Below are 17,329 nucleotides of genomic sequence, written 5' to 3' on the forward strand. Positions count from 1 at the left end.
TGATATTGAAATGTGACGTTCCAATATAAACACAGTATAGCCTAAACATTACATAATAGGTCAGCTGAATTTCCCCCCCTCTCCTCCGAAGATCTGGTTTCATAAAAACGAAGTGTCCACGTTTCTCCTGTGTTTTTTCATTCAGCTCTACAAAGGCAGCATGACTTCTCCTAGTGACAAGTGTTGGGAAATCAAAGCAGCTGCAACTTTTTTGTTTTGCCATACACCTCTATGAAATCTGGAGGCATGATCAACATTAAAGTATGGATTAAGCCTGTTAAAATTCAGACAGCTTCAGCAATGTTTGTGCCACACACTTTCAAAGTTTGCCTTTCAAGCTGCTTTTGTCCTGGCACTATCCTCCTAGAAATATGGGAGACCTTCCCATAGCCTCTTTAACCACTCCAAACTTTGCACTTAACAGAACTGCACCAAAGAAAAGCCACTTAAAGAACAGGAGTTAGGGTCGGCTGAAGTACTGCACTGAAAATTAGCACAGTAAGCTCTGTCCAGGCAGAAAGCAGTGTGTGTCAGAGACAGAGGAGCAAGCAGGGAGCAAAACAAAAGACATATTTTTTCCAGGTGGTCACATTTCCCTTTCTTGGGGGCACTTTGCATCTTCAAGGTTTAGAGCCAAAGTACTTTTGTACTGAATACCACAACGAAGACCAAGTGCTACTGTCAGAACTGAAGTATTTGGCACTGGGCAGGCAGAAATGGAAAAGAGCAGCAAGCAGGTCTGTCAATCTAACCCAGATATCCTTCTAAGCTGGCGCGCAGCCTCTGGTCTTGCAAACAGAGGTCCATGAGAGGATTCTCAAGAGCTGGAAAACTGCACTGAAGAGCACAACAAGGAGTGTCTAATCATCCAATGCTACCTCATCAGGGCATCTGATGGTTTGTGATGGCACTGGAAACTCCCACTTCACAGTTGCATACATCCCTCACCCTGCCACCTCCATGGTCGTTTGCCTGAGCCTCCTGTGTGTGTGTGTGTGGGGGGGGACATGAGCTGCCTCCAGGGAATTCTGTACTTTTGACTCCCTTTGCTGGTCAGCTGCTTGGAATTTTTGGCCTTTCTCTTGAGCAAGAATGCTTGATGCTCCCTCCAAACATGGTTGAGTAAGCTGCTGGTGCGACAATGCCCTGGACATTTTACTGCTTCTCTTGTGCTGCCTATAGCAAACATAGTAGTAATCCTGGATGTGTTTTTCTCTCAGAATAGTTCCACATAATGTTTAATCTTTCCTGTGGTGACTCAGACAGACTCCCTGCCTTTCATCTCAGGGGCTTCCTCTGTCATGATGATGGTGCTAGTGTTGTCTTCTGCTTATCTGTTTGCCTGCCTCCCTATGATCCTCAGGCCCAAGTAGATCCTTCTTCTCAACAGAAATTGGCTCATTCCCAGAGTGACCATCCTGAACCCACTTCTCAATACCAGCAAAACTAAGAGCACAATCCTTGCTGGAGAGTGAAGGCAAACCAACCTGCCTGCCTTTTAACCTGGGAGGACTCTAAGAATTTGTGTGATTGCTGTGAAAATGCCTGAGATTAAACTCCTCATCACATACAGTGGTGCCTCGCTTAACGAGCACCCCGTTTAATGATGAATCCGCATAGCAATTGAGTTTTTGCGATGTTTTAAATGGGGGGAAATTGCTTTGCGATGATTCCCACGATCATCCCAAAGGCCCCACCGATCAGCTGTGTTGTGAGGGGTGGAGAGAGGGAGCCCCGAAGATCGCGGGGAAGCCAGCTTCGCAAACCCCCACCGATCAGCTGTGCTTCGGCGCTCTCTCTCTCTCGCTCGCTTTCTCTCTCTCTCCCCTCGCAGCTCCAGCCTGGGCAGGTAGACTGAGGCACCACGCCGCCACCCTGGCCGTGGCAGCGCGGTGCCTCAGTCTCCCTGCCCATGCTGGAGCTGCAAGGGGTGGAGAGAGAGAGAGCACGCGCACACCAAAGTACAGCTGATGAGCGGAGGTTTGCGAAGCTGGCTTCCCCGCGGTCTTTGCAAACTCCCGGCGATCAGCTGTGCTTCGGCGCTCTCTGTCTCTCTGTCTCTCTCTCTCCCCTCGCAGCTCCAGCCTGGGCAGGGAGACTGAGGCACCGCGCCGCCACCCTGGCCATTGGGATGATCATGGGGAAGCGCTCCCCTGGGATCATCCCAAGGGCCCCATTTTCGCACAGCTGATCGGCAGTTCCAAAATGGCCGCCTGCTGTGTTGCCTCACTTTAGAGGCACCGAAAATGGTGGCCAGATGGAGGATTTTCGCTTAAAGGTGAGTTTTTTCCCCATAGGAACGCATTAAACATGTTTTAATGCGTCCTACGGGTTTTTTTGCCCCACAGCGACAAATCCGTATAGCAATGATTTTTTCGGAACGGATTATCGTTGCTATGCGGGGCACCACTGTACAATGCTAATAAAAGTTACCGTTCAGATTGTACTTTCAAACGAAGTTGCACAGTTGGCTCCTATTCAGAGGTACATGTGTACATTATCAGGTGTAAACATAAGAGTTGTCAACTACTTTTAAAGATACACTGTGGAATATTGCTAATATCATATTACTGACACTTTTCTTTCAACAGGTAGAAGATTCTGGAATATTTTATGTTTTCCCAGAACCATAAAGAACAAACAGGCAAATCTAGGCAAGACATGGCCATGGATATTCCCTCTCCTCCTTCCACATGACTCCTAAGAAGAGTCTGAAAGTTTTCACTCTATTTTAAGCCACCACAGCTTGCCAGGTCCTCCAAGCCAAGTAGTTAATCTTAACTACTGCTCTGTTGAAACAAACCAACTTCAAACCACAGTTTTAAGAAGTCTGCTTGTTTTAAGACACCATGATTAAGAGTCATCAGTTCAGGATCTGGATCTCATGCACTTTAAACTTTCAATCTCTTGCTGAGACTGTATGGGTGAAGATTGTCTTTCTGACATTAAACAGTGGTTTAGCACTTCCATTACTAAGCTGGCTGGGGAACTCTCAGAGATGTAATACAAAAAAGTAATTTTTAAAAACTCTGCAAATTAAGACTGTCTGGAAGAATGGCAAGGAGAACAGAGAGTGTAAATGAAGTTAAATGGATTGGAATGACTCTCGCTCAGACCAAACAAAACATATATATATATATTAAAAACAGAGAAATATAATAGCTGCTTACTATGCACACATGTATGGAAATCTGGATTTCTTACATATGGTGACCCATACTTCCGAATACACCCTGAAGAACAAAACACAAAAAGCAGTATTAAGCCAGGTGCAAAATTAAAGTAATTTCTAATCTCTCAATACAGAATGTTTACAATTTTTATCACAATTCTGTGGCTCCAAAGTTCATTGCACAGTTTACAATGCTGCTTTCTAATATGGTTTCTCCACTAGAGGTTGCAAAGGTGCTGAAGCATCTTAGTACTCAGATGCTATTGCAACTCTGTGAAACAAAAGCAAAAACAGAAAGCTGAAGAATTTCATTATCGTGAATCCCCCTTCCTGCTGCACAAGGATTCTAGAATTTTTGAGTTCAAAACAAATCAGTAATATAATTAGATTTTGAAAGACCAGGTCTGAGGTCTACTATTCCCAAGTGAATGTAATGTGAAACTTTACTATTAGATATGGAATATCATATGAAAAAAAATTCAACATTAACATGTACTTGTCCTTCTACAGCAGGAAGGAATGTCCACTTCATGGAATTAAAAACCACATTGTAGCAAACAAAACTAGATAAGTGTTGTTTAATATATCTCTTAGATCTTTTTAGCTCAGGGGAACATTTATGAGACACACCCAGTTCTATGCACATTCCTATCAGGTAGACTGGGGCTTTTATATGTCTTGAAAAAATGGATGCACCAGTGATATTCTTTAGAAATACACACGTAGATGTTAACATGCACACCGAAATAGACTCTTCGTTTACTTTTTACCCATCCCCAGCTAATTGAGTCCCTTTACAAAGTAAGCTGCTTTTAAAATTCCTTAGCTGTCTGATCTGGGTATCATGGCTACAAAGACAAAAACTCTCAAGAGAAGAGTCAGCCTGTGTAGCCTCAGGACAGATGCGCAGTCCTAGAGGGACCCCAGAAGGGAATGGTAAACCAATTCTGAGTACTGTGTACCTAGAACATCCTGGAAAGGACTGCAATTACTCAGAATATAACAATAACTCACCCAAATAATTTGGATAAAAATAGTCCTGTGGGAGAAAGAAAAAGCAAACAGAATTACTGAAAAATATATTTTATCCACAATTGCATTACTATTTTTGAAAACATGCTTATGGTTTCATAACTGAACTGAGTATTAATGCAGTCTTTTTCTGCCTCACACGGATAGAACAGAGATAAAGGGTGTGACTAAACCTTGTTGAGACTTGAAATGAAGACCCCAGATTGTTTTGGTGCTAATCATACTGGCCCTCAGTTTGATGTGATTTAATACATCACCACAGCCTCCCTTTATCTGATACCGCCCACCCAGTGATCCCCAGCTATCTTTTTTTTATCTTTTCCCCCATGTACAGAAGTGCTCCAATGTATCAATGCAGTGACCAGGGGATCTAGCACTAAGCTCACTAGTTTGTTCTTAAAAATAAAAAATAAATACTTTCCGGATAATTATGGAGAATGATTGTGGAGCTGAATATTCCCACTGTCCCAAAACATCATGCTCCAGCTTAATACACCACCATAATGCCACCCAGTGTAATGTCCCCATCCTTTTGTAAAATGAAAGAAAAATCACATAGAGAAAACACTGTTCAAAACATTCCAGCTTCAAAACAATTCAAATTAGCTTATTGTTCCTGCAGAGCAGATTGCACAACATTTGTCAAGGCAATCACAGCGAAGGTATCTATTCTGCAGCATTCTGATGCTGCTCTTTATAGAGATAGAGGAACATTCACAAAGAACTGGAGAATATAAGCAAATTGCAAAGGTGGGTTAAGTTTCCCATAAAAGAGAACTCCCCCCCCCAAAAAAAAAATTTTGGTGCAAAATGCCCACATGCTTGAACCACGGACAGCATACAGATAGCCTAGTTTATGCTGGGAGTTCCAGCTATCCTCTTGAAAACAGTGCCTTCCTATCTGGCAGAGTTGCTACAGGTTTTCCAAATCTGCCATCAGCAACGGCAGCAGGAGTGCTGGTAGCTTCAGGAAGCAGTTTCTCTTTTTCCTACTTAAATATTTCCAGGTGTGCAAGGTCTGGAACACAGGCATACGAACTCGGGAAGGCTCCATTTCACACGGGAGTCAAGAACTATTCAACTAAATAATTTTGATCATTGCAAGGAAAACACATTTTTCTCAAAAAGACCATCCTACTTTCCCACACTCAACTTTATAGTGGAGACCAAATAGTGCCTCAACTCAAAATTTATTGCAGACATCGTTAGTTGTTTCTAAGACATGAGCCAAGAAACATGGTGGTGCAACAACAACAACAACAACAACAACAACAACAACAACAACAACAACAACAACAACAACAACAACAACAACAACAATTGGAATTACAGCACCACTTCACAGGTCAAGTAAGCAACAAGGTTTTAAAAAGACCTGGCTTTGAAAGAACAGAGAACAAACATATGTTGAATTCTGACAAAGAGCTCCTCGTGCTAACACTTAGAAGGCAACATGCAGTTTTCCACCTTCTTCTTAACAGATTTTCTATGGTAAGGAAATAGACAATCAACAGAGGAAAAACAAGGAAGGATTAGGAATGGTATACTATGTTATATGCAGCCCCATAAAATTCAATGAACGATGCAAGGCAACGGTGTAGACAAAAAGCCTAATCTGAAACCACTCTTAGAACCAATACCTTTATAGCAAACAAGAAGCAACAGAACATTACTTGAAATAGGTACCCATGCTCCAAACAATACTTTTATCATACTCTACATTCATGAACCATATGGTTTAATTGAAACCTTTTACCTCCCAATCACTGTTAAAACACCACTAGTGGTGGGAGATGGAACAATATAAGGAAGAACAAAGCAAATGCATTATACATTTTGCAGAAGCAAAAAGAGAGTACCTGGTGAGAAATAGGTGACACATCCACACACAGAACAATGGCAAAAATACATTGGGGTCCATTTATTATTTATTCTTTTTTCCCCCACTCCACATGTGACCAATACCTCTGTGTTGTGAGGGGAGGATTCCCTTTGCAAGAATCACAAAAGACAGCCACAACGGAAGTATAAATAGTATTTATTTTGCCGGGGTAATTTCTCATTTTATTAAGTCACCCTAGACTACAAGACACTATCCATTTAATCCTGAGCAGTTCTATGCCGGTCTGAAGACTTTTATCTTTGGCTTCCAATATCTGCATGACATAAATAATTTTGTTTACTTGGAGGGGCAGGCAGAGCAAGAGTTAAGCTGGAAGCAGCCTCTTTCTGCACGTGACATTTTTATTTACTCAAGCTTTCAAAGCTCTCTTGATTGGTGTTTTTGTTCAGCTTATACGTACCAAAAAGATTAATCTGGGAGGAAGAGCAAATTACATCCTATAGAGGAAAGACTTAGTTTAGGTCAAAATGCTAGCATTGTTCAAAGTTGAGCTTGCCCCATGAAAGCACCAGATTACCTTCTTTTATGCAGAAAACAGAGCACACGGTGAGATTCAGTGGTACTACGATATGGAAATAAATGTTTACTGGCCCACGTCCTTAGAAGCAAACCAGAATGAACAAAGTATAAATGTAATGCTATTTCAAAACTAGACATCAATCAACAAAACAGCATTTATAAATATCAATACAGAAAAGACACAGAATCACAAAATTATGGAGTTGGATGGGATCTCAAGAGTGTAGCCCAAGTGTCTGCCTTTCTTTTTTAAGAAGAGGAGTTTTCGGTGTCAAGGCACGACAATCTAAAGCGGCAATGGCGAACCTATGGAACGTGTGCCATAGCGGGCACGGAGAGGCCTCTCTGTGGGCACGCAAGCCATAAGTTGCTGATCGCTACCCATGGCAGCCAAATCTGAGGAGGAGGCTGCAGCCACAGTGCTAGCACCCTGACAGGTGGCCGGCCAGGATCTGGAGCAGCTGGCACTGTTGGAGGTTGGGAACAACTGAAGGCGGATCAAGAGTGGGGTCTGGAGGCACCTCCATGCCCAGGATTCCCCCTTCCACCGCCACTTCTACTGCCGCCACCTCCATTTCTGTCATTGCCCGCTGAATTTTTTCTCTCTCTCTCCCAGTTTGGGCACTCAGGCTCAAAAACGTTAGCCATCACTTATCTTAAGCATCAGACTTAGTTCTCACGAATTACACTTGGCTTCCCTTAAGTTCCCTTGATTACTCAAAGAGTGACTGGTTTGTGAGAGCCAAAGAGGAACCCATAACTTTCAAAAAGCTTGGAAAAGTTACATTTTTGGACTATAACACCCAAAATCCCCCTGCTATTATAACTATAACAGGCTTGCTAGATGCTAGATTTTAGTTTTGGCATTCCAAATGTAATGTTTCCAAGGTCTATGTTTTGCCCCATGTTTATTTCTTGGATAATAAGCAGCCTTGGAAGGGTGAAGGTAAAGCTTCCCCTTAACATTTAGTCCAGTTGTGTCCAACTCTAGGGGGCAGTGCTCATCCCTGTCTCCAAGCCATAGAGCCAGCGTTTGTCCGAAGACTGTTTCTGTGGTCACGTGGCCAGTGCGAATAGACACAGAACGCTGTTACCTTCCTGCCGAGGTGGTACCTCTTTATCTATTCGCATTTTTACATGCTTTTGAAGTGCTAGGTTGGCAGGAGCTGGGACAAGCGACCGGAGCTCACTCCGTCACGTGGATTCGATCTTATGACTGCTGGTGTTTTGACCTTCCAGCACAAAGTCTTCTGCGGTTTAACCCGCAGCGCCTTCACGTCCCTACTTGGAAGTGTAAGGGAATTCTAAATCCAAGAGTTTACACACATGGATGCTTATGAAGCCATCTATAACAAATCTGCCACAATGCAGACTAGCAAAATAAATGCAACAAGCATAAAAAAAATTGAAACAAAAAGTGAATTCAAGCAAACCATCTAATCCACAAACTACACATGAGCCCACAACACATGAAACATGGCATACATTTGTATGTTATCAGGGAATTGTGTTAATAATGGGCACATTTTTGCTAATCTGTCTCAAGAAGAAGTGAAGAAGGTGTCCATTTTATTGACAGTGCTCATTAGTGAAAATTAATTTTCTAAATACGTATATTGTTTTGTTAACACAGAAAGCTAGAGTGTTAAGTACTCAGATCCCAAATTAATAACACGTTAGAAGCTGCAATTACCCTTTAAAATATGTACATAGCCTTCCCTCTCAAAACCTTTCCTCTTTGCCTTGCCTGATGGCTTTCAAATGAAAATGCTATCCATTGTTGTTTTTCCTTCCTGTGGAGAAAAAAGTCACAGAGAGGAGATGCATTTTTTAAAAAATGGTACAAAGTCACTCTTTTGACTTAATCTGCAGTCTCCTTATTCCACTCTCTCACCAAGAACCACCAGCCAATCAATCATTCTACTAACATTTGCACCACAGTGATTTTAATAAGGCTTTCAGGGTATGTGAGATATTTAAGAAGTGGCTTTATCATCTCTACTCCCACTCTGTGAGTTGCCATGACCAAGTGGCGATGTGAATCCAGGTTTCCTGTAACAATGAGCTAACACATCTTGAGCATTTACAACAGGAATGGGTGATAGGTAGCCCTCTAGGTATTTCTAGACTTCAACTTCCACACCACTGGCTTTTCTGGCGCAGGCTGTTGGGTTTGCAGAACTACAACTTTTGGAGGGCTACTATTTGCCCACCCATGACATATGAAACACCTCTTAAAGAGACAGTACTTCAGCATATGCTCAGAGCAGTCACCATAAGACCCAGCAGTTCTGCCCACCCCAGCCTCAGTGTTCACACTGGACCAGGTCAATCTAAGGAACAGGAGCCTTTCACATGCTTCTCAGATCACTATCCTGCTCTTCTCCTCAATCAAGTTATGTGACAGGGAAAGGCACTCCTATTTCTATCTCTCTCATTTTCTCTGCTTCCACACCACAAGCCTCTCAGGGGATGCTCTCCCCAAAGTTCAGACTAATGCTTGTGACACTTTTAAACCATATAGCTAACCTCACAGGTATCAACCAATATAACTGATGATACCCCTGTTGCACAGAGATGATGTCATCAGCAGCAGTAGATAGCTGCTAACTAAGGAATATCTGCTTTGATAGTTGTACACAACCTGTGCAAAACAGGAAATCCAAGCAGGACTCTACTTAGCAACCATCTGTGACTGCCAATTAAATCATTCTCACTACACCAGCAGAGTTACGGAATAGGATTTTGGCCAGTGGCTACAAAGGACTGACTCATGTTTGCCTCAAAGCTAGGGCACAAGATACTACAGTACAAAGTACGATACATCCACCAACAAATGTATGTACAGATGAATACAGTACTATTGTATGTACAGATGTACATGTATGTACAGATGAATACAGTACTAGAGGTAAGCCCTATCCCCAAACTACGTATGTACATAAACCTGCATGGAACTGTTCTTCCCATGCTTCTTCCACTCCATCCAATTGACAAAAGACTGGCCATTAGAGATTCAAGCATGAACATGGAAGAGGAGATGTGGCATCCAAAACCATATTCCAAATCTCCAAAACAAAATTATATATTTTTAAAAAATCCAGGCAAGCACCTATGGAAATAATACTGTACAGTACATGCTTCCCTGCATTCATCCTTTTCCACTGTTTTTAGCAACAATTTAACATAACTAACCTGGGGATATACTGTAATACATTTTGCAACCTATCTTGAAACATATTTTCCCAGTTGATTATTCAAAAAGAGGTGCAAAACCATCATAATATTTATGATTTATTCATGTCCCATACAATATCAATGTGCATGTATATCTAAGATATTTAAATGTTTTCTTGGATTTTTTTTTAACATTTAGTATTAATACTAGGTCCATAATGGTACCAGTTTACTTTTCAGAGGCATTTATCTTGCGTTATTTAATAAAATTTCCTACTTAGATACTTACTATATACTTGTTTAAAGAAATGTTATAGAACTTCATTCTCTATGGTAAATATTCACACTCTTCTTGTATCTTTTACTCATTCAGTTTAAATTTGCCACCAACTCTACTGGACCTTACAATCAACGTAAGAAACAGGAACCCAGACTATCTGGGCTCCCCAGTTGTTGCTGGAGTGGGAGCCCTGGGCAAGTAGCAAGGTGAGAAGGGGCCAGAGCTAGCTAGCATGGTGGCTCCCATGTAGCTTCTTGAGAATGGATGGGATCCCCGCTCTGCTGGTTTCCTATTGGCCAGTGGGGTAGGATTTCTCCCTACTTGTCTGTAATTGGCCATCAGGAAAACTTGAATTCATCTGTGGGCAGGCAGACGGGAGGACAGTGGGCTCCAACATAATGGGAGCCAGGAGGCTGCTCCTTCCACTTTTTGACTCCACATTTTTAACTTTCTTCCCTCCCTGTTTCATGGTGGTGGTTTGGTGATACAATTCAATGTTTATTCCTTGGATATGAGGGTTATCAGTTGGTTGTTACAGGTACTATGGGCCTTGCTTACTTTGTCACATGTTTGTTGACAGACCGAGACATTGGGGTTGGATCTGGACAATATGAAGATAGCATTTGGGTATCTTGAGGCATTTCCAATACTGGGCCAGGAGGAACTGCTGTTGTAACTGATGAAGTTGTGGCCTTTTCTTCATCGGAAGAGTTGTGCGTTGTATTCTTTGTATGTAAAGGAAGATGACCTAGAGCCTGCTCGGCACTAGACCAACAACTGCTGCTGAGAGATTCAAAGAGGGCAAAACATTCCCAAGGAAATGTTTTCATACTATCATAGTATTCCCATTTTCACGTCTGAAACTTATAAACCAATGTGCATGGTTGGTGAAAATCACCTTCCTTCACATAAAGAAAAAGAAGGTAAGTAAAAAACTTGCCAACATGGGAAAGAGAAAGAGATGCGGAGATGACAAGAGAAGAAAGAGTACCATGGATTAGGTGGTCTCACAGGCTATGTTTCACTCATTGTAAGTTGGATAGGTTTGATTTAACCTATGACTTAAACTTTGTATGTCTGGTTGTAATTTAATGCCCCATTGTAAGAAATAAAGTTGAAATCTGAAGAAAAGGGAGTGAAAAGCAGAATTCAAAACAGCCGTTATTTTTAGCACAGATTGTAGGCTGTTTCACGTCTCTGACAGATTTCCGATTACTAAAAACCACAAGTGAGAAAATATTTTTATTTTATGGAACAAAAAAGCAGGGCATAACATCCTCCTTTAACCACTGTTTTCACGACTCTCCCTCTCTTTCTCACTGCGTCTATGTATGTTTCCTTCCTTCCCTTCTTTTCTTCCATGTTTGAACCTGTATTGTTTGGTGAAAAGTTTGATTTAATGCTTCTCCCTGGACAGCAAGTTTAACCCTCACATCCAACAAAATGAGTTGGGAAAAGACAGAGGACTAATTAAGACTCACATTCACCCATGTTACCAGGGTGGGTTTGATCTACATCAAATAAATTTAAATCATGATTTAAATAATTATTTAAATCACTAATTAGTAAGACTCAATAATCTTTAATATTTGTAACCAGATGAAGATTTCATACTTAGAATAATAATCTGTCAGGTGAGTAAAGCAGCTATATCAGAACTGATTTTAGTTGAATAGGTTAATCACTCATATTTGAAAAATTACTTAAATTGTTTTATTTAACTAAAACAATATATAGCATACATATTCTTGTATCTACTTAAACATCAATGTTTATTAACTCAAGTGGTTAAACAAAATATCTTTTTAAAAAGCAAACTATCTTCCCAACAATTAACAAATGTAGCATTTAAGGTACAGTGGTGCTCCGCTTGACGATTACCTCGTTAGATGAGGAAATCGCTTTACGCTGAAGTTTTAAAACGATGTTTTAATAGGGGAAAAACACTTTACAACGATCGGTTCCCTGCTTTGGGAACCGATTTTTCGCTTTACAACGATCTTTACAGCTGATCGTCGGGTCTTCAAAATGGCCACCCGCTGTGCAAGATGGCTCCCCGCTGTGTTTTAGGACAGATTACAGGCACCGGAAAATGGCCGCCCTATGGAGGATCTTCGCTGGACACTGAGGTATTTCGCCCATTGGAATGCATTGAACCGGTTTTCAATGCATTTCAATGGGATTTTTACTTTTGCTTGATGATGATTTCGTTCTACAGCGATTTTGCTGGAACAGATTATCCTCGTCAAGCGAGGCACACTAAGAAAACCCCACATCCGTGGAATCAGAATCCTCTGATTCACTTATCTGCTGCTTGAAAGTAATACCCCCCGAAATATAGATTTATATATATTTCTAAGGTGTATTTACCAGAAGTGGACACTAGAAGGATCCAGAAACCATGCAATGTACAGAGTTCACTACATCCACATTTTTCAGCTTCTGAGGGGAGGCTTGAATCCAATCCCCTGAGAACACTGTGGTCCTACTGTAATGTGTTCATTGTTTATACATAGATTTGCAGAACAATGATGGGATTTTTTCCCTGAACATTTTATCCAGTTTTTACTGTGATAAAGTGCATGTTCTCTCAGCTTAGATAACTTGGATTAACTGAATGAGTTTACCAAAAAATCTAAATATTCCATAAATATACAGCTTCATGCTACATAACTAAGCTCTATTTCATGCTGAATGAACTATAGTGTATCTTAAGGTCCCATGGCAAGAGATCCTAACAAGAAAAGGAGTCCAAGAAGGGTGGGAGTTTCTAAAAGAAGAAATTCTAAAGGGACAATTACAAACAATTCCAACAAGAAGAAAAGGGGGAGGAAGCAAAAAGGCCAGTATAGCTTCACAAAAAACTCAGGGAGGACCTAAAAACCAAAAAATACATGTACAGGAAGTGGAAAGAAGGCCAGGCCACCAAGGATGAGTACTGACAAGTAGCAAGGACACATGATTGCAGCTGGAGATTAATAAACAGTCAGTCAAGGAATACCTTACCACCTTGAACAAGTTCAAATCTCCAGGGGTGGATGAACTGCATCTGAGAGTACTGAAGGAACTGGCTGAAGAACTTTCAGAACTGCTATCCATTATTTTCTTGAAATCATGGGGAACGAGTGAGGTGTCAGAGGATTGGAGGAGGGCCAATATTGTCCCTATATTCAAAAAGGGCAAAAAAGAGGAACCTGGGCACTAAAGACCAGTCAGCCTGACATCAATCCCAGGCAAAATTCTGGAACAGATCATAAAACAGCCATTGTGCAAGCACCTAGAAAACAATGCAGCAATAACTAGAAGCCAACATGGATTGTTCAAGAACAAATCCTGCCAAACGAATTTGATCTCATTTTTTGATCAGGTCACCTCCCTGACAGACAGAGGGAATGCAGTTCTGGACACCACACTTCAAGAAGAATGCTAACAAACTGAAACAAATTCAGAGGAGGGCAACAAGGATGATGAGGGGGCTGGAAACCAAGCCTTATGAGGAAAGGCTGAAAGAATTGGGTAGAAGACTGAGGGGTGATATGATAGCCCTTTTCAAATATTTGTAAAGCGGTCATACAGAGGAGGGGCAAGATCCGTTCTTGATCATCCCTGAGTGCAGGACATGCAACAATGGGCTCAAGTTAAAGGAAGCCAGATTTTGGTTGAATGTCGGGAAAAACTTCCTAACTGTTAGCGCATTATGACAGTGGAACCATTTACCTCAGGAGTTGGTAAGTGCTTCAATGCTGGAGACATTCAAGAAAAACTTATATAATCACCTGGCAGATACACTTTGATTGTATGCCTGCATTGACCGGGGTTGGACTTGATGGCCTTGTAGGACCCTTCCAACTTCACTGTTCTATGATTTATATGATTAACCAGACAATTATCTTTAGACAGATTTTTCCTCCAAAAGCATTTCATTAAAATAAATCCAATATAAATTTTAAAAATCTGATTTGAAAAAAATCTATTTTAATCATCTATTTTAATCCACCCTGCATATTACTGGAAAAGTGGGATTTTTTCTCTTACTGAAATAAAACAGCTCCCATTTGCTCAAATAAGAAAATGGAAGTGGCACATTTGAGAACATGACAGTAGATGATTTCACTCTGTCAAGTTTGAAGGCATTTTCTAGAAGAGGTACCCTTCCCAAACTCCCTGTAATTTATGAATTCAGCTCCCCTTAAACATAATGAGTATTTAACGGGTAGAGAATAAAATCTGTCTTCTTTCTCTGTGTGTGTCTCTGTGTGTACACATATGCACTTCAGCATGAATAAAGGTATAGATGAGAAAACTGGGTGGCAAGACATATCACAAAGTTATATCAAATTATCCCCACTTCAAGTCCATGTGAACTGTGCAACAACCATTTGGGACCTAGTTCCCAGCCCCCCCCCCCCAATTTTAGGCACATTATAGTCTTTTCTCTCCCTGCCTCAATGCTGTCAGGTTAAGGACCCTAACAGGATGAAATATAGGGGCATGAGCTTCTGTAGTTATCGTACAAACTTGGTGCCACAAAAGGTTAGGCTCTTGATAATGAAGAGATCTGGACTTTTAGCATTCCCCCCAAAATGAGATGACATGGAGCAGGGCACAGGTGGAAAGGATCAAGAGGTTACACCTACTTAAACTTTCTGTGCATTTAAGTCAACAGCCATAGTGGCTACTCCAGTTCTTACTTTACTAACAGAGACTGTTCTTTCTACATCTGAGCTAAGTGAAGTACACAGAAGTTCATAAATGGAAGAAGCTGATGGCCCTGGACAAATTACTGACATTCTCCCATCCAGGAATAGACCCTCCTGGTATTATATTCCCTTAGAACACTGAAACATTCTAAAAACTCTTAAGGCATAAAACTACAGCAGCATTAAAGAATGCATAAAACTACAATTTTTGAAAGAAGTAAAGTCCTCAAAAACAAATGTTTTAAAATCTACTGGAGATAATTTTTTAAACCAAAGTTGAAAGATTTATACTGTACCTCAAAGCCAAAACAGTAACTGTTGTCAAGATGGCTAAACTTAGGTTTGTATTTTCAATGATATTTACGTCTAGACAACATACGTCTACCAACAAAAACCAAAGACATCTTACACTCCTCTAACCCTCCACGCCCTAAACACTATTACATTCCTTCCTCATTCTCTAATGTATTAATAATAAACATTTAGATATCCATTTATATCTAAATATTTCCACTATTAGAACTGATCTCATCACTCTGACTAGCAAACATCCTTTTCAAAAAATATGGCTGCTACTATCTTTATCATTCAGTCAATGCTGCCCTCGTAAGAAGCCCATTTTTAAAAATACTGAAAAAAGGGGACGGGGATGCAAGACACTATTACAAATATAGGCACCATACTTAGGTTGCCATCTGCCAAGTGATACTGTGGTCAGCCAAAGCTGAACATTTACGGTAAGTCCCGTTACAGACACTGAAACATATTTCTTGCTCTCTCGTTTAAACTCACAGAGATGATTTAGTCATAGTCCTGCTGCATCATTTAATATTCCAAAACAACAATTCTTCAAAAGTGTTAATGGCCTTCTCAATATTTCTGGTTTCATTTTTTGTTTTTTGTCTGGAGGATCCCAGAGAGAACATTGGCCCCTGAGCTCAGCCAAGTTGTCAGCCTTTGTATAAGTAGCTGTATAAAGCTACAAAGAAAACCAGTCTTCTCCCCAATTATTAGGATGTCTTCTCCCTCCTCAACATTTTTTCCTTACCATTAGGTACTGTGAGACAGTTGCTTCAACCAGCAAATACAGGGGTCATCAGGAACCCTCCTGTTAGTATTCTCCTTGAATCTTCTAACATCCCTGAAGCCATTAAGTTAGCTCAATGTCTTTCTGGCCAGCCTTTGCAGGAATGCCTTTTTATCCTTTTTTCAAGCCGGAAGATGGCTGGGCTCTTTCTGCTGCTGGAGTTACTGGTGGTCTTGTAGAGCACTAGCTGGTTCACATACAAATATCATCATCATCTTAGACCTGCCCAAGGAGGCAGAGCAGGGAATTGAACTCCTAAACCACTGAGCTATGCAGCAACTGTGGACCAACTTTTAATAGATGAATAAATTCTACTACTGCATTTCAACATACAAAGCATTTGAGGTAGAATATCCGACAATGTAACAATTCTTCTGTACTAATAATTTTTGACAGTTTATTTACACATGCAAATCATCACTGAGTGACATACAGTTATTGTGTAGATCCCAGCTTTCTCACACTGTGTATGAGATATGTTTACCCTGAAATCACTAATGAAGCCTTAATCAGCAACAATCTGCTACTGCTAAGGACATCATTCTAGAAGTGCAGATTGAGTAGAAGCAAAATTGACAGATCTTATATATATATTTAAATCAATGGAACTTACAGGCAAATTGACCCATTAAGATCCCATTGATTCCGTGGATCTTCTCTAGCTGGCACTAACAATTGGACTTAAGCCTTATACCCTGCCTCCTCCAGTTTGTTCAAGATTTCTTACAAATTTATAGAAAATAAAAAACTTGAAAGCCATGAAAGCATCACAATGAAGAAAAACACATGCAAAGATTAAATGGCAGCAGATAAAAGTAATAAATAAAAGCAGCAATTTTCAAAAGCACCTTTTTCTGTAGCAGTAACATATGCTGATGTTAATGTTATGTTCATATATAACTGCTCATTGCAGCTATCCAACAGCCTTTGTAGACAAGGTCTTTGAATTTCTCAAGAATCTATACAGAACTGACATTTCATGCTTTTCTTTAGTATTTATGAAAGCATGCAGTTTTGCACACACTCACATAAGTCAGAGTTCAAAGCACATTCATAATCCTCTCTGGTACTACATGTTGTTTCTACTAACACTGAACATCTGTTCTGGAATATGTAATGGAGAATAATACTGCCAAGTACACAATCACATCTTCAAAAAAAGTAGAACTGATGCATTATCATGGCTAAATTAGGAGGCCATCAGTTCAATCCTTACCTAGAGGAATAAAATTTCCAGAAAATTTGAACCCATGGGAAAAATATGGGTGTTTTTTTTTCATTATTGCTCAGAAAAGGGAGAAGAAAACCCACAATATTAGCAGCCCCTTTAGCAGACTGAAATTCAGTCCACTGAGTTTAGAAGCTTAAGATGTATTAGGTACAACTTGGTTTAAAATATAATTATTGTTTCTCATATTAAAAGTACAGTTTGTTCAGGAAATAACTACAAACATAAGTT

The 17,329-nt window shown here is 40.5% G+C and overlaps 1 protein-coding gene across 2 annotated transcripts in view; it reads right to left on the reverse strand.

Annotated features, from left to right (window-relative positions):
- The window catches only part of GAS6 (growth arrest specific 6), a 66,964-nt gene that overhangs the window by 37,419 nt on the left and 12,216 nt on the right, over positions 1-17,329 (reverse strand). For both annotated transcript variants that reach the window (XM_072994581.2, XM_072994580.2), the window contains exons 3-4: positions 4,187-4,211; positions 3,171-3,233 (exon numbers count right to left, since the gene is read on the reverse strand). In XM_072994581.2, coding sequence (XP_072850682.2) covers positions 3,171-3,233; positions 4,187-4,211 — 88 coding nt within the window. The remainder of the gene's footprint in view (positions 1-3,170; positions 3,234-4,186; positions 4,212-17,329) is intronic.

Source organism: Pogona vitticeps, chromosome 3 (genome assembly GCF_051106095.1).
Source record: "Pogona vitticeps strain Pit_001003342236 chromosome 3, PviZW2.1, whole genome shotgun sequence".
NCBI lineage: Eukaryota > Metazoa > Chordata > Lepidosauria > Squamata > Agamidae > Pogona > Pogona vitticeps.